At 38.0% G+C, this 22577-nt stretch overlaps 1 protein-coding gene and 1 long non-coding RNA gene across 2 annotated transcripts in view; one reads left to right on the top strand and one right to left on the bottom strand.

The window, feature by feature from the left end:
• Window positions 1-255: 255 nt before the first annotated feature.
• LOC129412103 (uncharacterized) lies at window positions 256-1577 on the bottom strand. The gene is made up of 4 exons (XR_008633577.1): window positions 1196-1577; window positions 1065-1112; window positions 934-968; window positions 256-775 (listed from the first exon to the last, which is right to left on the bottom strand). It is a non-coding gene; the product is annotated as an uncharacterized LOC129412103 (long non-coding RNA).
• A 1728-nt stretch (window positions 1578-3305) lies between these two features.
• Window positions 3306-22577, top strand: part of LOC110166947 (dynein axonemal heavy chain 12) — a 25002-nt gene continuing 5730 nt past the window's right edge. Inside the window, 71 exon segments of the mRNA XM_055165298.1 lie at window positions 3306-4438; window positions 5072-5226; window positions 5618-5807; window positions 5898-5961; window positions 6027-6185; window positions 6256-6451; window positions 6552-6740; window positions 6818-6971; window positions 7059-7150; window positions 7231-7409; window positions 7499-7634; window positions 7719-7844; window positions 7922-8056; window positions 8152-8229; window positions 8232-8347; window positions 8426-8633; window positions 8701-8886; window positions 8957-9157; window positions 9229-9423; window positions 9514-9635; window positions 9715-9850; window positions 9920-10066; window positions 10140-10253; window positions 10334-10490; window positions 10573-10745; window positions 10814-10966; window positions 11041-11280; window positions 11363-11608; window positions 11684-11803; window positions 11886-11995; window positions 12078-12258; window positions 12335-12475; window positions 12540-12623; window positions 12711-12899; window positions 12991-13110; window positions 13188-13376; window positions 13458-13609; window positions 13724-13862; window positions 13934-14100; window positions 14163-14418; window positions 14501-14797; window positions 14867-15045; window positions 15128-15320; window positions 15391-15552; window positions 15625-15819; window positions 15911-16006; window positions 16008-16045; window positions 16114-16276; window positions 16951-17031; window positions 17125-17301; window positions 17402-17533; window positions 17609-17698; window positions 17784-17924; window positions 17996-18237; window positions 18328-18475; window positions 18551-18696; window positions 18765-18979; window positions 19055-19247; window positions 19336-19393; window positions 19395-19529; window positions 19600-19772; window positions 19883-20023; window positions 20106-20264; window positions 20353-20648; window positions 20767-21020; window positions 21101-21238; window positions 21325-21465; window positions 21566-21799; window positions 21871-22059; window positions 22138-22241; window positions 22314-22518. Of these exon segments, the coding sequence (XP_055021273.1) occupies window positions 5074-5226; window positions 5618-5807; window positions 5898-5961; window positions 6027-6185; window positions 6256-6451; window positions 6552-6740; window positions 6818-6971; window positions 7059-7150; window positions 7231-7409; window positions 7499-7634; window positions 7719-7844; window positions 7922-8056; window positions 8152-8229; window positions 8232-8347; window positions 8426-8633; window positions 8701-8886; window positions 8957-9157; window positions 9229-9423; window positions 9514-9635; window positions 9715-9850; window positions 9920-10066; window positions 10140-10253; window positions 10334-10490; window positions 10573-10745; window positions 10814-10966; window positions 11041-11280; window positions 11363-11608; window positions 11684-11803; window positions 11886-11995; window positions 12078-12258; window positions 12335-12475; window positions 12540-12623; window positions 12711-12899; window positions 12991-13110; window positions 13188-13376; window positions 13458-13609; window positions 13724-13862; window positions 13934-14100; window positions 14163-14418; window positions 14501-14797; window positions 14867-15045; window positions 15128-15320; window positions 15391-15552; window positions 15625-15819; window positions 15911-16006; window positions 16008-16045; window positions 16114-16276; window positions 16951-17031; window positions 17125-17301; window positions 17402-17533; window positions 17609-17698; window positions 17784-17924; window positions 17996-18237; window positions 18328-18475; window positions 18551-18696; window positions 18765-18979; window positions 19055-19247; window positions 19336-19393; window positions 19395-19529; window positions 19600-19772; window positions 19883-20023; window positions 20106-20264; window positions 20353-20648; window positions 20767-21020; window positions 21101-21238; window positions 21325-21465; window positions 21566-21799; window positions 21871-22059; window positions 22138-22241; window positions 22314-22518 (11208 nt within the window). The 5' untranslated portion in view covers window positions 3306-4438; window positions 5072-5073.

The following is a 22577-nucleotide window of genomic DNA, read 5'->3' as shown; positions in this document are numbered from 1 at the left end:
CGGATCCGCCCAGGACCCGTTTTGGATCCGCTTTCAGAACCGGGTTATCTGCCGCGGATCTGTTTATTGTGTCGTTAGGAGCCTAAATATGCTTCAGATTTAATACTGATCCACTTCCTACTGACCTAAATACACACCAGCAGCATTTGCATTGTAATTGTACATAAACCTTTTACAGCAAGTATTAAAACTAGGATATAAAGGCTTAAATTTAAAAACATAAACTTAAACAATTTCAAAGTTGGATCAGTGATATCCTATCACTAAATCTCATTAGTTATTTTTTTTTTTTTACATTGTAAACAATATTTATTTAAATCATTAATTAGAAATCTTAGGACATGAATAATCATTATTAATGTTATAGGACTTATATACCCTTTAAGTTAACCAATGCTTCATTCTTAATATGAAAATGACAATTTACAGTTTTTACTAAAAATAATTCAAGTTAAGCAAAGTTTTTGTTTTTTTTTAAATGGCAAAAAACAAATATAAGCTATATGAGTAAAAGCCTGGACAGATGAGACAGAGTGTAGCCATACCATACTGTTCAAACTAAAACTTAACTTGTGTTTACCACCACAGAACAATTAGATGGATGGTTGTTCTTATAGAGTGTGCAGTGTGGGAGCTTCAGAGCCTCTGTCTTTAGCTTCAGTCTGAGGCAGAGGTTTTGAGGCAGAGGTGTAGTGAGTCTGGCTCCTCTTCAGTCCTACTGGTGAAGATCCAGTCTGTCAGTGTCCAGCTCTGGGCTTCCCCTTTCTCACAGCATCTGAAATGACACCAGTGTGTATTAAACACCCCATTACACCTCTTATTCTTGTAAGGAGTTAGAGTTCAGGTTTGTGAAGAACATTGTAAGTCATGACAGTGGCTGTGTGATTTGAACATGAAAGGTAAACACTTGATTGGAGAAATCTATGCACTTACAGAGGGTCAGTCTTTAAACTCCACCACAGCAGGTTCTGAAAGAAACAATATGCACAACAACAGGTGTGATTATAATGTGCATATGTTTAGTTATGAAAGTTAATAAAAGTAGGATAATACAGTAAACTTACAGAGGGTCTGTCTCTACATTTTTGGAACTTGGCCCAGCAGAGGGAATTCTGTAAAACATCAAATAAGAGAAACACAAATATCAGTTTGGATCATTTCAGGCCACAGTGTTTAATCCAAGTGCAGTATTTACCTCCAGAGGGTCTTTATCAGGCCCTTATGTCCATCTTCTTATTAACCATAGTATATTCTGAAACAGAGATGAAAAACATGATTTAACTCATAGGAAATACTTTAGCGCAGTAAAACTGAACTCTTTTGTTTTAGTATAAGCCTGAGTATGAACATGAGACGTATTTCACTGCTGTTAATACACAATACTCTACTACATTTACTTTTACCACAACATTTAAAATATAATAATCAATTTATGATGGTGTTCATAGTCAATATCAGTGTAATTTAGATGTGACACATTAGTGTTCATGTCAACATCTCTCACTGAAAGTCTGAAGCACCGTCTCAAGTCCCATAACAGAAAGTTAGAGACAAAGTCAGATCTGACTCCAAACTAAATCTTCACAGTCACAAAAATCATTAAAAGTACTTACTTCTGATCAGTGTGCAGGGCTCCTGATGGAGACATTCAGCAGAAGGACAGAGTCCTGATGGTGACATTCAGCAGAAGGACAGGGTCCTGATGTCATCTGGGGAAAAACAACATAAGTTTTGGTTGGTTAGCTAACGTTAGCTGTTAAAAGTTGTGCTTTTTATTACGTTACGTTATTGTATTATGGCACGTTGCGTTAAATTATTGTATTAAGGCACTGACATGACTGCACTTTAGTCTCAACTCAACAGTCAACACTCTAGTCTACACAAATAATAATTATCTCTGGTTAAAACACAACCAGATCAGACACCGGTGTCACCGTCGCTCCACAGCCGAAGGCAGAGCGCCGAGAGCGGCGTCCAGCCAGAACCGATGATCACGGAGCAGAATTACAATTCTGTGATCGTAAAAATATACAAGAATATAAGTAGCTTTATATAAAAATAGTATTTAGACTGGGATCTACCTCAAGAGATGGAGTTATCCTGACTCCTGACCTCACATCGTCTTCATCACGTCAGCTGCTTCTGTCGCTAACTTTCCTACTGCACTCGTCCAAACTGATAAAACACACAGAGTCACACATGTAAACACACCACAATATAACGTTAACGTTATGTACATTAATGATGACTAATACAATTAACTTTTAAACTATTACTTACAGTTAAATCCACGGACAACAGGTGGATGTTGTTTCTTTCTCTCAGGTTCTGATAACGGCTGAGTCAGTGGCGCGTCCGCGCAGCGAATCCGAACCGGGTTACCCGCGGATCCGCGCATTGATAGTACAAATCATTGTGTCAAAAACAAAGTGTTGTGTTAAAAGTACGTTCACAGTGCGGATCTAAGATGATTTAACCGCAGATTCTCTCTGTAACAGCAGGCCATCCAAGGGTTAGGGTTAGCAACAGTCAGAATGCGAATACGGAACAAATACGCAGCGGATCCGCAAAGCGGACGGACTGTGGGGCGGATTTGGCGGAGCGAAAGCGGATCCGCTGCGGATCCTGATGCTAGTAGGGGTGTTTTCTCTTTCTCTCACTTTTTTTCTCTTCACGCCGCGTGATTCGTGGTTTGACAGCGGCTAAAAACGAAACTTTGAGAAATTTGCGTGTACGTAGGATTAAAGAAAATAAAAATTAAAAAAACGAGCATATTTGACTGTAGTTTAGCATAAAATAAATAAGTCCCGGTTTAGTCCTTTTTCAGTCCTGGTTTAGACCTGGTTCAGTCCTGATTCAGTCCTGCTTGCAACAAAACAATCTGAAGAGCCACTTGGGAGCCAAAAGAACCAGCAGCTTTTAGTGAGCCGAGCCAAAAGAGCCGGTTCTCTAAAAAGAACTGGAATACCATCACTAGTGTCTAGAATGTGATGCAAAAATGCCATTAAGCCAACCTACTGTCTGTAAATATGATGTAAAGAGGCAGAATAACAATAAATGTTGCCTAAATAAACCCAATTTAAAATCCACCAGAGCCAAACCTAAGTTTTTTAAACAATTCAACATTTACAGTGAACTTTTACATCACTAAATATATCGGTGATTATATCGGCTATCGGCAGCGCCAACTCCCATTATATCGGTTTCATATCGGCCACAGCAAAATCCATATCGGTCGGGCTCTAGTTTGTAATCCACTTTTTATGGCGTTCTGTCAGCTTTTCCCATTTCTGACCTTTGTGGACGACTATCTTCGGTACTCTAAAAAAATCGCTTTTCCTTCTCTCGGTTAGAACAATTGGCACAACCGTAAACTGCACAACACATCGGCATTTCCCTCCAGTCGGTTCACTTCTTGCCCTCCATCTGATTTTGCGCGCTGACAAACGTCGCCCTGTAATGTCACGTGAAACCCAGATATTCAGAATTATTATTTCCATGTAAACTCCAAGGAAAATATTTTAAGTCCAAACAATTTAATCCAGAACAATTAAAAAACATCATGTGAACGTGGCCATTGTGTTCTAACAGTGAGTTTTTTAATCATTTCAATACCAGGTTTAACATTTGTGCGTTTACCTTTTGGATATTTCGTGGCAAAGTACAGTGTGATAAAGAGTAGAGGGGTGTGCAAAAATATTGAAATATCGATATATCGTATCGTTTAATGTGATGACACAGTATCGATATTGTGGGCTGCTCTATCGATATATCACCAAGAGTATTTTTGGTTTATTTTACTAAATGATTTTGTTACAGCTACAGTTTCGTTGTTTGTTTAGTGGAAGGAAACTCGTTTGACATTTTCGCTGTTTTGAGGATTAAAATGTTTGTGTTTCATATGAACTTTGCACAAGAAGTGGTTTAACAAAGATTTTCCATGATTTAGCCTTTATTTTTTACTGAACCGTATCGAATCGAAAGCGCACTGTATCGAGGTTTGTCTCATATCAGTGACTTCTTAACAACACTCGGCCTCAGTCAACAGGGAAACGTGGCTCTTGCCCCGTCTGGGAGTATGACATCATCACATTCTAGAACCTGAAAACCTCCCAGTTCCATCAGGTTCACGGCGCCGATGACATCATACATGTAAAGTTCCATAAAGCCTTGTTACCATGGCAACTCCGGAACTCAAAGCTAAACTTCAGAGCTCTGTGGGCTTTAACTCAAAGCTTTGTTTGGCCTCGGGGAGATTATAGGAGTAGGCAAATCGAAAATCACAAATCGAAAATCACATATCGCTTAACGGAAAAGGCACATTTAGCTGAGCTTGACACAGAGCAAATCGTACAAAGATTTCAAACAGTAGACTTCACAGAGGAGACTTTACAGAGTAGATTTCACAGAGTAGGTCGCACTTTTTATCTGCGTAACAGTAAGTACAGCAACACTTACAAAACAACTCAATTATAAAACAAAAATGGCCAGAAATAACAGAGGAAATATACCCTTGACCTTAAACCATGACCTTAAACTAAAGAACTGTGGTCTTCTTTGAAACATACTGAAGTTCAGGCCTATAATAACAACTACACTAACGTTAACGCTGTGTTTTTAAATTCTATTTTAGGCATTTTCTTGGGGTTCACATTGTCTACTTATGTCAAACTCTAGGCTTTATTATCATATTAATCCATCAAAATTCACGATAATGTTTGAAATAGTTATATTACCTTATATATTGTTGAGCTACGTCGGCGACAGCTAGTAAGCTAGCAGTAAGCTAGCGGGTTTTTCGTTAACTTCCGGTCATTTCTTCCATCAAAAACTGCCAAACCAGGATAAACAGCGCCATCTATAGACTTTAGAAAAGATTAAATTAAGTTGCAAACACTTCGTTGCATTTCCTTAAATTAGTTCTCCTCTGCTTGCAGTAAAATAGTTTTGTTGATATTAGTAGTAATAATTAGTGATTACTAAAATATATTAGTAATAAAGTCTTTTGATCATTAATTAACTTGGCAATCTAACTTAATGATTTCCTTTGATGTTAATGTTTTTTTGGTAGAAATGGCAACCTCCGGTAGAATTTTGAAAGACAAAGAAGTGGATGGTTTGCCAAAGTTCCCAGTCCTGCCGCCAATTGACACAAAGGTCGACGCTGTCAAAGAGACATGCATGTTGATTCATCAGAAACTTCAGAAGCGTCGAAAAAAAGAAAATGCTAAATGACCAACGTCGATTGTTATTGTAAGTGTTCTGTCAGGTTGGAAACACTTGCAGTTAACTACAATGTTAGCTGGCTAAAGCAGTTGTATTGTATATACTGTCATACAGGGTGTCCAGGGCCATGGCTGCCTATAGACGGTGCTTGGATAACGAACCAGAGAGCTCATCACCAGAGCCACAGTTTCCACCCTCTGTAAGAAATACACAGTTAGACACTGTCTACATAAAATATTATTTATTTCAAGCATCCATCTAACACAGTGTTTTTCAAATTTATCACAGATGATCAGTGAAGACCAGAAGGAACGGGTTGGTTTACAGGTTTATGCCATTAACAGAGAAATGCTTATGTTTGAGAAATAACATTTGCTTCTCCTATTTTCAGATGAATTATGCATTTTTAAAGAAACGTGTGGAAAGTGGTCCATTTACTCCAATACAACAAGAATGGCTGCACTCCATCACTGGCCGACTCCTGCCTGAACTTAAAAATACTCCAAGAACACAGGCACTGTTACAGGAGCTCTGCACAGAAGTGAGCGAGGACTTCCGTAATGCAATTGTCAAACATACAGGTATTTTTTTATATTTAGTGTCTTTACTCTTAAGTGTGTGTTTGCTACTAATAGAATTGGTTACTTTAATGTATTTTGCTTTTGCATCAGTGGGCTCAATTTTAAAAGAACCACACAAACAGAATACTGAGAAACAGGAAGTTACTTCACTTGAGTAAGTTACACAATAAATGTATCAACCTAGACAACATATTGTAAATATTTTGTCTTGTGCAATAGAATTTTGGATTTCTCACAACCCCGGCACGAAAGCTTTGTCCAAAGCCACAGGAAGATCAAAGCAAATTTGCACATTCTTCATCCAGTGATGCAGATAATACTGGACATCAGTTACACCACATTTTCTCCAATAGTCTTAGCTGATCTTTCAGATTACAGGTAATAAAATGCACTGGGCATAATAACAATGTAATAATAGCATGATTTATTATGTCTAATGTTTATTCAGAGTTTCAGGGCCTGTTGACTGTAAAAGTTTACACAATAAAATGGCATTGGAGTGCAAGAGAACAGAAGAGCACATAATGAACACTTGGTTTCCGAAAATTATTCATCTGCTAACCCTAAGAGATACAGTAAAGGGTATTAAAGAAGAGAAGTTGGACTCTTTTTACAACTGTGCATCCACTCTTATGTCCAATCTGGTGAGATTACTGTGTCATTTTTTATGGTTAAGATCAAATACTTGGATATACAGCACATATACTATTTCTTACATTCAAATTTGTTTATAATATTTTACAGCTTAAGTCCCTGCTTCATAAAAGTGTAGCACAATATGCTAGTCTTTTTGATGAAAAGAATCAGCACAGCCTGCCTTTGTTCAGAATGTCTCTGACATTTGATGATGAAAAGATGGAGATTTACCCAACCTTACAAGATCTAGGGGGAGCCATTTTTGGGATTCTTAATTCAATAACAAGTACACTGCAGGTAAGTGTGGCTCAGACTTCAGGCTCAGAATTAGTTTGAAGAGTTATGTCAAACATTTGTTGTTTATATTTCTAAAGAAAGTACCGACTGTCCAATCATGGCTGGCTCAGTCAACATCTTCATTTGTGGACGCTAAAGTGGCTGATCATATATGGGGTAGTGCTAATGCCATACTGAAGACAGCGGTTGAAAAAAATTTAGAGGAACCCGACAAACATTTCCAGAGTTATGGTAATATTATACAAATTATGTCTTTTTGACAGTATATAAGATTACAATAATTATTTTACACAAAATAATATTTGTTTACCTTTACAGTTGAAAAATATGCATGGCTTGTTAATGGAACTGCACAAACTCAAGTGAAGTTGTTCATGGAGGAGGAGCATTCTTTTGAAGAATATACTCAGGTACTTACTTAAAAATAAGGTAGACTTTACAATAGCTATTATAAATATATATATATAAAAACCCGGTCTGATATTTTAAGAAAGTGGAGGAGTTCCATCGTTTGTCCAAAGAGATTATCGACCTTCCAGCCAAAGCCCACTTCACAATGGTCCATCTGGATTGTGAAGAACTAAAGCAGGGACTAGCCAACAAAGCTAAACACTTTGCTGAAGAACTCATCAAGAAACTAGTTAACAATCACAGAGTGCTTAATGTGGAGTAAGTGGTTTAAGTATCAATTTATTACATAAATTACTATACAATTGGATCCATATGTAATTTATATCACGTTTTCTGTGTGTTTGAAGGATTTGTTCAGAATTTGAAACAATCAAGGAGAATGCTCAGAAAGTACCAGAAAGCACAGAAAAGATGGTTGAAATGATTGAATACATCAACTTTACCAAAACAACAGGTCTCTCACAACTCCAGAAGAAAATATCTGTGAGTAGGCCTACAGTGCTTAGGCTTTAACTAATGATTTATTTTCCTTCATATAACAGTTTGTGTATAATGCTTCTGTACCAGGAATCCCTTAAAAAATTACTGTACCTTGTGGATGTCCACATATTTGAGCCTGATGATCTGAAGCTTCACAAAACTGTATTTCTGTGGCCACAAAACATCATGCAGGCATTTGAACTAAGTGATGAGGTAATCCTCTTCTCTCTCCGTATGCTGTAAAATAATTGTTTCTTGTAATATAATACAGAGTTGTTGTTTTTTTCTAGGTGATAGAGAAAGCTAAGTATAAAGGAAAACATGAGCTGATTGCCACAAGAGAAAAACTAATGGTAGAGTTGACTAAATTAGCCCACAGAATTCTTGATTTCCCAGAATGCTCAGAGCTAGACCTGATTCCACAGGTAAAAAATACAATTTCATGTAACCAAATATGGTTATGAATATTATGTTTTCTAGGCCTTATATAAAATTTGTCCTAAAACTGGTCTTGTTGCAGTATGTGGCAGATATTAGGATTGTTCAGAAACTGATCCGGGAGGCAGAGGAAACTGTAGAATACATCAATAAAGAAGAAAAAAAGTTTACGACATGGCGCAAACCAGTTACCCAGAAGTAGCTGCAATTAAAGAGAGCATTGAACCTTACCAGAAACTCTTTGGGCTTGTGCTGGAGTGGCAGCACACAGAAAAAAAGTATGATTTACTGTATGGTTCCTTTTAGTTTATTTATTGTGGTAACAAATATGTGGCATTAATAGTGTCTCTGTTTAGATGGATGGATGGATCTTTCCAGGGCCTGAATGGAGAGAGCATGGAAGTGGAAGTTGATGAATTCTTCAGGAACGTTTTCAAGATGTTAAAGTTTTTCCAACAGAGACAGAGTAAAGCTGGGCAAGAGGGTGCAGAAGATTCAAGCAAAACTGAGAGTCCCACTGCAACTTTGTGCAGTACTGTGTTACAAGAGATCAAAGAGTTTAAGGTAGTAGAAGTAGTAAAAATACTTTAAATGCGTGTTGAAGAACTAAACAATGCATCTTGTATTGTAGGAGCATGTTCCTCTTGTGTCCATTCTCTGTAATCCGGGCATCAGACAACGCCACTGGGACCAAATGTCAAAAATAGTAGGATATGATATTACCCCAGACTCTGGCACTACACTAAGAAAAATCCTAAAACAAAACCTCACTCCTTACCTAGACAAGTTCGAGTCTGTCAGTGCAGCTGCTAGTAAAGTAAGTATATTACACATTGCAGTTACATTTTGAGCTTTTCACCCTAATCATGTTTTCTTTATCGCTGCAGGAATTTTCTTTTGAGAAAGCCATGAAGACTATGGTGACCATATGGGATGATGTTGCTTTCCACCATCAGCCTCACAGAGAGACTGGCGTATCTATTCTAATATCACTGGACGAGATTCAAACTATGCTGGATGACCAAATAGTTAAGACTCAGACAATGAGGGGCTCACCATTTATTAAGCCATTTGAACATGAAATCAAGGCAGGTTACTGATATTTTACAAAAACATGTCGGGCTTACTTCACATTAATTGATTTTCTTTTTTTATACAGAGTTGGGAAGATCGTTTGCTTCGTATCCAAGGAACCATTGATGAGTGGGTAAAAGTGCAGACTCAATGGCTTTACCTGGAACCCATTTTCTCCTCTCAGGACATCATGCATCAGATTCCAGAGGAGGGACGTCTTTTCCAAACTGTTGATAAAATCTGGAGAGAGGTCATGAGACACTGTGTCAAGGACCCTAAGGCATGCATTATATTAAATGTTGTATTAGTCTTATGGCTATAACATAAGCCTTTATATGTTAGTAGATAATATGCTCTGCTTGCTTTAAAGATCCTACCAGCAACATCACTGCCTGATTTACTTGAAAAGCTACAGGAATCCAATAACTTACTGGACACAATTATGAAAGGTCTAAATGCATATCTTGAAAAGAAGCGCCTTTTCTTTCCAAGGTAAGATGATGAATGCGCTTTATACATACGAAGAGAAAAATTTACACAATACTAATACAGTTATAATTTCTGTCATCAGGTTCTTTTTCTTGTCAAATGATGAAATGTTAGAGATTTTGTCAGAGACCAAGGATCCCTTGCGAGTTCAGCCACACCTTAAAAAGTGTTTTGAGGGTATCTCTAAACTGGACTTCTTACCCAATTTGGATATCCAGGTGCACATTATGCTCTATTTTATTTTATCACTAAAATTACAACATAATAATAATCATTCTCTCCTGTAGGCCATGTATAGCAGTGAAGGGGAGCGTGTTGCCCTTGTCCAGAACATTTCCACAGTAGAGGCCAAAGGGGCAGTGGAGAAGTGGCTGGTGCAGGTGGAGGATGTGATGCTGCGCAGTGTTAATGATGTGATTGCTCGTTCGAGAGAAGTTAGTGAATTCATGTCCAATATTATTAAGATCTTGTGTGTATCATTTAACTGTGTGATTATGTCCTTTTCAGGCCTATGCTGAAACCACCCGCAGCCAGTGGGTGAGGGAGTGGCCTGGACAGGTGGTGCTTTGTACTTCACAAATCTTTTGGACATTGGAAGTACATGAAGCTATTAGAGCAGGGGTTAGTTTAAAATTAGTTTAGTTAAGATTTCAAGATTCTGAAAATGGTATGGAACAGTTTTTAAATTCCTTTTTGTCTAGGTTTTGAAAAAGTACTATGAGCAGCTCCAAAGTCAGTTGAATGACATTGTGGAGCTTGTGAGAGGAAAACTGGCCAAACAAACTCGAACCACTTTGGGAGCACTGGTCACAATAGATGTACATGCCAGAGATGTCATCATGGAGCTCATTGAGAAAGGTATCCTATCACAGACCACTTTCATTTTAACAATTTCGTTGCTCTATACACTATTTTTAAATATCTATCCAACTACAATCAGGTGTATCAAAAGATACAGACTTCCAGTGGCTGGCCCAGCTCCGGTACTACTGGACCAACGACAATGTGCATGTTAGAATTATCAACTGTGATGTCAAGTATGCTTATGAATATCTTGGCAACTCTCCACGTTTAGTCATCACTCCACTGACAGACAGATGTTACCGAACTCTGGTAAGTAAAAAAAAAAAAACTTAGTGGTGTAATATATCATGATTTCTTAAACTGTTTCTGTTTTTTAGATTGGGGCTTTCTACCTAAACCTGGGTGGTGCTCCTGAGGGTCCAGCAGGAACAGGGAAAACTGAAACCACAAAGGATTTGGCCAAAGCACTTGCTGTTCAGTGTGTTGTGTTTAACTGTTCAGATGGGTTGGATTATCTTGCAATGGGCAAGGTTAGAATTTGTGTTACATTATGTTAAACCTACATGCATGTGGTTAACTCATTTGATAACATTTCCTCTTACAGTTTTTCAAAGGTCTGGCATCTTCAGGTGCATGGGCGTGTTTTGATGAGTTCAATCGAATTGAACTGGAGGTGCTTTCTGTCGTGGCTCAACAAGTGCTGTGTATTCAGAGAGCCATTGAGCAGAAGCTGGAGTACTTTGATTTTGAAGGAACAACACTCAAACTTAATCCCAACTGCTTTGTGTCCATCACCATGAACCCAGGCTATGCAGGGCGATCGGAACTACCTGACAATCTTAAGGTAAACTAAACACTTTTTTGTTATGTTGCTGTATTTGCTATATTTTCCTTTTTAACCTGACAGTAAAAATTTTCTTTCCCAGGTTTTATTTCGAACTGTTGCCATGATGGTCCCAAACTATGCTTTGATTGCTGAGATCTCGCTGTATTCGTACGGCTTTCTGAATGCCAAACCATTGTCAGTGAAGATAGTAATGACCTACAGACTGTGCTCAGAGCAGCTTTCCTCCCAGTTTCACTACGACTATGGCATGAGGGCCGTAAAAGCTGTACTTGTGGCAGCTGGAAATCTCAAACTGAAGTATCCAGAAGAGAATGAGGATATACTGGTATGAACTATAAACTTTCACTGACAATGTGTTTTTGAGCATTTTGTAATATATTATTTTATTTTATTCCTATAGCTCCTGAGATCTATAAAAGATGTTAATGAGCCTAAATTTCTGTCTCATGATATTCCTCTATTCAATGGGATTACCAGCGATTTGTTTCCTGGAATCTCCCTTCCTAAAGCTGACTATCAGGTATGAATCTAGTTTATTTACTAAGCTTCTTTACTTTATACTTTATATATACAATAATAAACTTATTTGATCTTTTTTGTAGTTGTTTTATAAAGCTGCTGAAGAGTGCTGCAAAAGCCACAATGTCCAACCTACTCAAGTATTTTTAGAGAAGATGATTCAGACATATGAGATGATGATTGTGAGACATGGGTATGTTTATTTTCTGTTAAATATTAAAATGATATACTTTACCACAACATTAACCTTACATGTATGTATCTATCTCTGCCAGTTTCATGTTGGTTGGAGAATCTTTTGCGGGAAAGACCAAAGTTCTACATGTTCTAGCAGACACACTGACTCTGATGAATGAACAGGGTCAAGAGGAGGAGAAGGTCATTTACAGGACACTGAACCCTAAGTCCATCACTATGGGGCAGCTCTTCGGGCAGTTTGATTTGGTTTCCCATGAGGTACATCAGTGTCTATATGTAACTGCTACTGACTGTGAAAAATGTCCTTATGCAGTACAATTTTTATTTTTTTAAGTGGACAGATGGTATTGTGGCTAACACGTTTAGGGAATTTGCATCAGCTGAGACACCAGAACGTAAATGGGTAGTGTTTGATGGACCCATAGATACTCTGTGGATTGAGAGCATGAACACAGTACTTGATGATAACAAAAAGGTAATGAAAAAATGGCTTCATTTGTATGTCATGTACACTTAAAATTTTTATTTGACCCTGACAGCTGTGTCTGATGAGTGGTGAGATTATTCAGATGTCCAATCAGATGAGCCTTATCTTTGAGGCTATGGATCTTTCACAAGCTTCTGTAAGTTACCAGATACTAGTACATAAGCATGCAAATGTTATCTTAGTGTATAAGCATGTAAATGTAGTTACTGTTTTTGTTCTGCAGCCTGCTACAGTCAGTAGATGTGGTATGATCTATATGGAGCCATCTCAGTTAGGCTGGGAGCCTTTAGTTCTTTCTTGGTTCAATACTCTTCCAGAGGATTTACAAAGTCCAGTGAGCAGGACCCTTTTGTTAGAACTATTTCACTGGCTTTTACCCCCTGCCCTGAGAATGCTGCGCAAATACTGCAAGGTAGCCTAAACCTCAGATGAAAATGAATAAAATTATATTTACACATACAATTAAGAATATCAGTATTGTAAATATGCATTTTTTTCTACAGGAAGTTGTCCCGACTAGTGACAGTAACACTGTGACCTCACTGTGTCGTCTGTTTGAAATGCTGCTATCTGAACCTGTCAAGACACACCCTGAAGACAAAATCCTTCATGTTTGGATTAAGGTAAATTGAGAGAGCAACCTTTTATCACTTTGATTCCAGTTGTTTTTAAATTCTCTATTCTCTTTTTTCTTCTACAGGCTGCCTTTGCCTTCTCTCTAGTGTGGTCAGTAGGGGGCAGTTGTGATGCACAGAGCCGGGGGAAGTTTAATGAGTTCTTTAGAACCACTTTAACAGGAAAGACAGACAAAAACCCTATTCCTGAGGCCATTGGGAAATGGGAATGTCCACTAGATGAAAAAGGTTTAGTTTACGACTACTTTTATGAGGTACTACTGTGTTATTACTTACAATTACACAATTACCTCAATTACTGCAATGAATAATGCTAATGAATATTTTTTGCACAGTTTAAAGGTAAAGGTCGCTGGATTCATTGGAATGACGGCATCAAGAATGTCAACTTAGGGGGCAAAAATACCAAAGTGCAAGAGATAATTGTTCCCACAATTGACACGGTCCGTTATACATACCTTATGGACCTATGCATCACATATGGAGTGTAAGCATTTTTACAAGCACTGCGTACCATTCTCAAATTGACATACAGCATCATATTTTGAAGGTTTAAGTAGAAATTACATGCTTTTATTTACTTTGTGTATTTTCTGTTCAGGCCTAGTTTGTTTGTTGGCCCCACTGGCACTGGGAAGTCTGTGTATATCAAGGACAAACTATTGAACAATTTAGACAAAGATCTCTATCTACCCTTTTTCATCAACTTTTCAGCACGCACAAGTGCCAATCAGACACAAGTAAGCTATTAGGATTATATTCAATTTTTATTTAGATTTCAAAATGTAAAATGTGTACTTGTTTTGTGTAGAATATCATCATGTCCAGATTAAATAAGCGAAGACAGGGAGTCTATGGGCCCCCAATTGGAAAGAAGTGCATAATATTTGTCGATGATGTGAATATGCCAGCGCTGGAACAGTTTGGAGCACAACCACCAGTGGAACTTCTCAGACAGTTCATGGACCATGGAAACTGGTACAATATTTGCTTTAAATTCTGAAGTGATTATTTTTATTTATATCTATATTTTTTTGCAGGTATGATCTCAAGGACACATCCAGAATCTGCCTAGTAGACGTTCAATTTATCTCTGCAATGGGTCCCCCTGGTGGAGGAAGAAATGCTGTTACATCTCGCTTCCTGAGACACTTTAACATCTGCAGTATTAATGCCTTCAGTGATGATACAATGGTTCGCATATTCTCCAACATAATGTCCTTTTATCTAAAAAACAATGAGTTTACCCCTGAATATTTCACCATTGGCAATCAAATTGTCACAGCCACCATGGAGGTAAATTTAGTAAAATCAATAATGTTACATAGTTTTGCTACATTCATTTTTTTTTTTAAATTATGTGGTTTGGGCTTCACAGGTTTACAAGAAGGCCATGGAGTACTTGCTTCCTACTCCAGCCAAATCACATTACACTTTTAACCTGCGTGACTTCTCTCGAGTGATCCAAGGCTGTCTACTCCTGAAGAAACAGTCGCTTAAAAGCAAACAAACTATGATCCGCTTGTTTGTTCACGAGGTTTTCCGAGTCTACTACGACCGCTTGGTGGATGACAGTGACCGCACCTGGCTTTACCGGCTAATGAGCAACATTCTTCACGATAACTTCAAAGAATCATTTGATCAAGTCTTTGAACATCTAAAAACGGGCAAGCAAGTAAGTTAAAAGATGTGTTCCACCTTAGTGTGTTGTTTTTCTAGGTGAATTAATTAATGAATTTTTAAGCTTGTGGAAGAGGACATGCGTAATCTTTTATTTGGTGACTACATGACCCCTGACTTGGAAGATGAGGACCGTCTGTATGCTGAAGTGCCATCAGTGGACAAATTTGCTAAAGTGGTGGAGTCCTGTCTGGTAGAATACAACCAGATGAACAAGAGCCGCATGAACCTTGTTATATTTCTGTAAGATTTTTATATACTCTAGTGTTATTTTTGGAATGCATATCAAAAGCTTTACAGCTGAATATGTTGTTTTGTCATATAGTTATGTTTTAGAGCACCTGTCTCGGATTAGTCGTGTGTTAAAGCAACCTGGTGGGAATGCTCTGCTGGTGGGTTTGGGAGGCAGTGGTCGACAGTCCATAACCCGTCTAGCCACTTTTATGGCCCACATGACCATGTTTCAGCCTGAAATCTCCAAGAGCTACGGCTTGACCGAGTGGAGGGATGATATCAAGGTGAGCGTTGTATAAACATCTTTACAGATGTGTTACCTTTGTAGTTACACTGTCTCTGAATTTGTTATAGATGCTGATGAAAAATGCTGGGGTGAAAGGTCAGAAGACTGTGTTTCTCCTCACGGATACTCAAATCAAAGATGAAGCATTTCTTGAGGATGTGGACAGTGTCCTGAACACCGGAGAGGTTCCTAATCTCTTTGCTGTAGATGAAAAGCAAGAGATAATAGAGGTAAACTATACTACAATTAACTACTTAAATGATTTTCAGTATTTTTTCTTATTTTGTTATTTTTTTCCATAGGCCATACGCCCTATTGCTCAGGCTGGTAACAAGAATGTGGAGCTGAGTCCTTTGACTCTGTTTGCCTTTTTTATTGCACGCTGCAGAGAAAACCTGCACATTGTGGTGGCCTTCAGTCCAATTGGAAATGCATTTAGAAACAGATTGCGACAGTTTCCATCTCTCATTAACTGCTGCACTATTGACTGGTTTCAGGTAAAAGATTTGTATCTCAAAACATATGTGTAAAATTGTAATGCATCATATAGTCAAGATGAAATGTCATTGTCATTTTCTTGTATATTAGCCATGGCCAGAAGAAGCTCTTGAGAGAGTAGCTATTTCATTCCTGAAGACACTAGAAATGACTGACATAGAGCGACATGAGGTTATACCAATATGTAAAAACATTCCACACTTCTCTAAAGCAGCTCTCTGATAGGTATGGCCTGGGGATTTTACATGCATTCATTTAGTCTTATTTACTAAACAAACTACTACTTGTTGCAGATTTCTGTCAGAACTTGGCCGTTATAACTATGTGACTCCTACATCCTATTTGGAGCTCATGGCAGCTTTTCGGCTGCTACTTACTGAAAAAAGAGACATTGTTATGAAGGCAAAGCGACGTTATACTAATGGCTTGGATAAACTAGCTTTTGCTGAATCTCAGGTACTGTATATTCTACAATATTGCAGTATTATATCTTCTCTGTTTTATTTGTACAAGTTGGAATTTAATGAATGTGGCCAAGAAACTGCTCCAGTTTCAATATAAATGTTCTGCTCTGTGTGTTGAGCATTTTTAAGTACTTTGGCACAATTGTGGGTAGTCATTTTCCAAATGAGCACAGTATAGAAGGTGTGTACAAAAGAATCTTCTCACCGTCTGACTGTACCATTTGAGGAAGCTTGGTAATGTGAAAGTCAGTAAACAAAACCCTTACATTACCTTCTGTTAAATTGGCCCTAGGCATTCATTTTTACAGCAAGTAATTCAGCCACTATAACCCCAATAACATCACACTGCATTGTGATACAGACCTAAAATGAATGTTCTAAGCCTCATTTGAGATGTGATTTGGCCTTCGATGAAAAAAAGTTTGGACACCTCTGCACTAGTGGATAGTGTGCTAACTTTTGGCATCACTGCATGGCACAATCAGATTCCCTGTAGAGTAAAAAAACAAAATGAACTGAACAATATTGTCTTAATGGGCAGCATAAATGTGGGGAGACCTCAGAAACAGCTGTTTCAACTGTAAAGAACGAGGACACTTAATAAAGCCACCATGTAATTTCACGCCCCTACAACCCTCTCAACACACTCTATTCTATATACCTTAGGTGGGAGAAATGAAGCAGGAACTGATAGACCTACAGCCCAAACTGGAACAAGCCAAAATTGACAATACAAAAATGATGAAGGTGGGCATAATTGTTTTTGATCTCACATGCTGTAAATCTTCAATAAAGCATAGGAATCCAACTGACAACTGAATCTACCTTTTTGTATTTCAGGTTATTGAAGTTGAGTCAGAAGAAGTGGAAGCTAAGAGTAAAACCGTTCGTGTTGATGAAGAAGCAGCGACTGTAAAAGCAAATGAGGCCCAAGCTTTAAAGAATGAGTGTGAGAGTGATTTGGCTGAAGCCATCCCTGCCCTAGAGACTGCTCTTGCAGCCTTAGATACTTTGAAGGTTGGTATTTCCTCCTTTAATCTATATTATGTGTCCCATGTAGCCATAGAAACTTTTGTGCTTTGACCTTCCAGTAAATTAAACTGCTTCCATGTTTCAGCCTTCTGATGTCACTATTGTGAAGTCAATGAAAAACCCACCATCAGGAGTGAAGCTTGTGATGGCTGCTGTGTGTGTAATGAAGGATATAAAACCAGATAAAGTCCCTGACCCCACTGGAACTGGTAAAAAGGTATGTTCTTTACATTTTTATCATATTTTAGTTATTGTCAACAATATGCTCATAAGTGTGTGTAATATTTTATAGATTTTTGACTACTGGGGACCAAGCAAGAAGCTACTGGGTGATATGAATTTTTTACGAGATCTAAAAGAGTACGACAAGGACAATATTCCTGTATGTTCTCAACGTGTGTACTATTCAATCTTTGTGTTTTGATGCTTGATAAATAAATATGAACTATATTTCTGTATTTCTGTAGGCAGCTGTGATGCAAAAGATTCGCGCCGAGTACATGACTAATCCCGAATTCGACCCCAGTATAGTGGCGAAGGCATCTTCAGCAGCAGAGGGCCTTTGTAAATGGATAAAAGCAATGGAAGAGTATGACAGAGTGGCTAAGGTCTGGTGTGGCTCATGTCCTATCTTAAGTCATTGGTTTTAGTCTAAAATAGAAATTGTGTGTGCCTATAGGTTGTAGCCCCAAAGAAAGCCAATCTGGCAGTAGCCCAAGAGTCTCTTGCAACCACTATGGCCCTGTTGGACCGAAAGAGAGCTGAGCTCAAAGAGGTTGAGGATCGTTTGGCTGCTCTTCAAAAAACATTTGAAGAAAAGACAGAAGAAAAGGCACAATTAGAGTTCCAGGTAGATTTGTGTGCAAGGAAACTGGAGAGAGCTGAAAAGCTTATTGGTGGTCTTGGAGGAGAGAAGACAAGGTAAAGAAAGAGCAACATTTGTTTATGCTTATGTTAATGGTTTTATCTACTTTAAACTTGTTCTCAAGTTTACATTTATGTATGTTTTAGGTGGCGTAAAGCGGCAGATGACCTGCAGAGCACCTATGACAACCTGACTGGGGATGTCCTCATTTCGGCCGGTGTCATTGCTTATCTGGGAGCCTTTACAGCAGGCTTCAGACAGCACTGTACAAAAGAGTGGACTAACCTCTGCAAAGTATGTAATTACTAAAAATAATTAACAAAAAAGCCTCATTAGTAAGTTCTATTTATGTTTAAATATTTTTTGCAGTCAAGAAATATTCCCTCATCTAATGAGTTTTCCCTCAGTAAAACTCTGGGAGATCCAATTAAGATCAGGGCTTGGAATTTTGCAGGCCTTCCCAATGACAGTTTTTCAATTGACAATGGAGTTATTGTCAGTAATTCAAGAAGATGGTAAGTGTTTACACTATAATAAGTATAAATATTTGTAAATAACATCTAATATGTGTATGTTATTGTAGGCCTTTAATGATTGATCCTCAAGGCCAAGCAAACAAGTGGGTGAAGAATTCAGAAAAGGACAACAACCTGAGTGTCATAAAGCTGACAGATGCAGATTATATGAGAACATTGGAAAATTGCATCCAGTTCGGCACACCACTCCTGCTTGAAAATGTGGGAGAAGACCTTGACCCTTCGTTGGAACCACTGCTCCTCAAGCAGACATTCAAACAAGGTGATGCAAATATAGCTAAGTAGACTGATCTTATTTACATATGTTATATTAATTTGTAGTCTTGTACTGTTCTAGGAGGTGTTGACTATATCAGACTTGGAGAGAGTGTGATTGAGTACTCTTCTGATTTCCGTTTCTACATCACTACTAAACTAAGAAACCCACACTATCTGCCCGAACTATCCACCAAAGTGTCTCTGCTTAATTTCATGATAACCCCTGAAGGCTTAGAGGACCAGCTTTTGGGGATTGTAGTTGCCAAGGAAAGGTAGTGTTCAAACTCATAATGCTATATAGCAAATTTATATGTCTGTCAGAGTTTGCAGAGAATTGCTTGTGCTCCATTTGCTCCACAGACCAGAGCTGGAGGAGGAAAGAAATGCCTTAATCTTACAGTCAGCAGCCAATAAAAAGACAGCTGAAGGAAACTGAAGACAAAATACTGGAAACATTACAATCCTCAAAGGGGAATATTCTGGAAGATGAGTCTGCAATTCAGATTTTAGATTCTGCTAAGATTTTGTCAAACGAGATAACAAAGAAACAGCAGGTCTGTAAACAAAAAGGTTACAAACAATAACATAAAACATGAAAACTAACATTCTGAAATTGTGTTTCAGATTGCAGAGAAAACAGAGGTCAAAATAGCAGAATCTAGAGAAGGCTATAGACCAATAGCAAAGCATTCATCTACACTGTTCTTCAGTATTGCTGACCTGAGCAATATAGACCCCATGTACCAGTATTCTCTCAGCTGGTTTGTCAACCTATACATTAATTCTATCCAAGACAGGTAAGTATTTGCCAACAGAAACGTGAAAATAGATTAACCCTTTACATTTTTTTACATGATTTATGCATAAATGACTCATATTATCTATTTAATTATCTTATTTTTATCAGCAATAAGTCAAAGATACTGGAGAGGCGTCTTCAGTACCTCATTGATCACTTCACCTACAATTTATACTCCAATGTATGCCGCTCATTATTTGAGAAAGACAAACTTCTTTTTTCATTCCTCCTCTGTTGTAACATACAATTGTAAGTATATTAAAACACCAATTTTAATATTCAAATTAATATTTAAATTACAAATATAGATCTTGATACCTTTTGTGTACAGGGCAAAGAATGAGATTGAATACTCCCAGTTTATGTTTTTGCTGACTGGAGGAGTAGGCCTACAAAACACCATTCCCAACCCTGACCCCTCTTGGCTTCAGGACAAGAACTGGGATGAGATCTGCAGAGCCAATGAACTCCCGGGCTTACAGGGCATAAAGTAAGTTGAGCCTAAACTTTTACATTTTCTGCATTTTTCTCCTTTTTTTTAAGTTATACTTGGGTTAATTACAATCTTATGCATACAGAAATGATTTTATCAAAAACCCTGGGGAATTCAAGGTGATATATGATAGCAAAGATCCAGCAAACACTCCTCTACCTGCACCCTGGTGTGAAAAACTCAATGAGCTTCAGAAGATAATCATAATTCGCTGTCTACGACCTGATAAGATGGTACCAGCTATTACCAAATATCTGACTGACAAACTGGGGAAGACATTTGTCCAACCACCTCCTTTTGACCTAAGTAAAAGTTATGAAGACTCTAACGCCACCATTCCACTTGTATTTGTTCTGTGTCCTGGAGCGGATCCTATGGCCAGTAAGTATTTTTCTTTGTATACATGTTTCAACTTATGCTGCATATTTTCGTTTCATTAAGTACTACTTTATATGACATCTGTTGTTAGTTGTCATCTAAAAAAATATTCTTTCCAAAGGTTTGCTCAAATTTGCCACTGACAAGAACATGGCGGCTACAAAGTTCCAGTCTATATCTTTGGGACAAGGCCAAGGTCCCATTGCTGCAAAAATGATTGCGACAGCTATGCAGGACGGGTCGTGGGTGTGTCTGCAAAACTGTCATTTGGCCATTTCCTGGATGTCCACTCTAGAGAAAATCTGTGAAGACCTAAGCCCAGAAACATGCCATCCTGACTTTAGACTTTGGCTTACAAGCTACCCATCTGCAAAGGTGCAATACTAGCCTATTTTATTTGGTAAAATGTAATTTGATAATCCTAATATAAAGCAATGTGGTTTGTCTCCCTTTAGTTTCCAGTGACAATTCTACAAAATGGTGTTAAAATGACAAATGAGCCTCCTACTGGTCTTCGACAAAATCTTCTCCAGTCTTATCTGTCTGATCCGATATCTGATCCAAACTTCTTCAGCAGTTGTCCCAATAAAGAGAGATGGTAAGAAGATTATAGATACCCATTTACAAAAGGTTACTACACAATTTCTGTATTGATGATAAACATTTAAATTTTATCTTTCAGATCTGGGAGAAGCTCTTGTATGGACTATGTTTCTTCCATGCTCTTGTTCAGGAGAGAAAACAATTTGGTCCACTAGGTTGGAATATTCCATATGGTTTTAATGAGTCTGATCTGCGCATAAGCATCAGACAGCTCCAGGTACTGTTATTTGTATTATTTATTGTATATTTTTACAGTATAGTAATGATGAAATAAAGAAAAAAAATGGTGTTAAAGTTTTACTCTTTTCTCTTTTTAGCTGTTTGTTAATGAATACGATGAGGTGCCATTTGAAGCTATAACGTATTTGACTGGAGAGTGTAACTATGGAGGCAGGGTGACTGATGACTGGGACAGACGACTGCTGTTGACCATTTTAGCTGATTTTTACAACACCAACGTCATCAAGAAACCTCACTATGCCTTCTCACCCAGTGGAGATTACTGTGCACCACCTAAGTCTGCATATGAAGGATATATAGAATTCATCAAGGTAAAATAATAATGAAAAGAATGCAATGTGGAAATTATGTTGGTAAAATGTGTCTGTGTCATGTTTTAAAGGAACTACCATTCACCCAGCACCCAGAGGTTTTTGGGATGCATGAAAATGTAGATGTTTCCAAAGATCTTCAACAAACAAAACTGTTATTTGATTCACTGCTACTTACTCAAGGAGGAGGAGGGATAGGTGGAAGCAGCTCTGGGAGTGACAGCACGCTTTATGACATAGCCAATAATATTCTCACCAAGGTACACATAAAATTGAAGTGCATAAAATTATACTCGTATTACTACTGTTCAAGGCCCATCATGTATGTTTATTTCTAGCTGCCAAAGAATTTTGACATAGAAACAGCTCTTTTGAAATTCCCTGTTCGCTATGAGGAGAGTATGAACACTGTGTTGGTTCAGGAGATGGAGCGTTACAACACGTAAGCCCCATAACTTTTACAAACGTTTACAAAAAGTCTTTTTGATCTCAACCCATTGTTCTGCTTTGTTAGGTTGTGCACTACAATCCGTGTTAGCATCCAGAACCTGCTCAAAGCCATCAAGGGGTTAGTGGTGATGGATGCTGAGCTGGAGGCGGTGGCTGGCAGTTTAATAGTGGGGAAAGTGCCAGAAAGGTGGGCCAAGCGCTCTTATCCCAGTCTCAAACCCTTGGGCAGCTACATAAATGACTTTCTTGCAAGGCTGAAGTTTTTGCAAGTAAGATTTTTTATTTTTTTTGTTACAAAGAAATTTAACTGTTTATTGGAAGTTAATTA

The sequence above is a fragment of the Boleophthalmus pectinirostris genome, unplaced genomic scaffold (assembly GCF_026225935.1).
Source record: "Boleophthalmus pectinirostris isolate CB_2022bp ecotype Guang Dong unplaced genomic scaffold, ASM2622593v1 HiC_scaffold_7, whole genome shotgun sequence".
Classification (NCBI taxonomy): domain Eukaryota; kingdom Metazoa; phylum Chordata; class Actinopteri; order Gobiiformes; family Gobiidae; genus Boleophthalmus; species Boleophthalmus pectinirostris.
The sequence above is the reverse complement of the archived record's forward strand: the minus strand, read 5'-3'. Positions and strand labels throughout refer to the sequence as shown.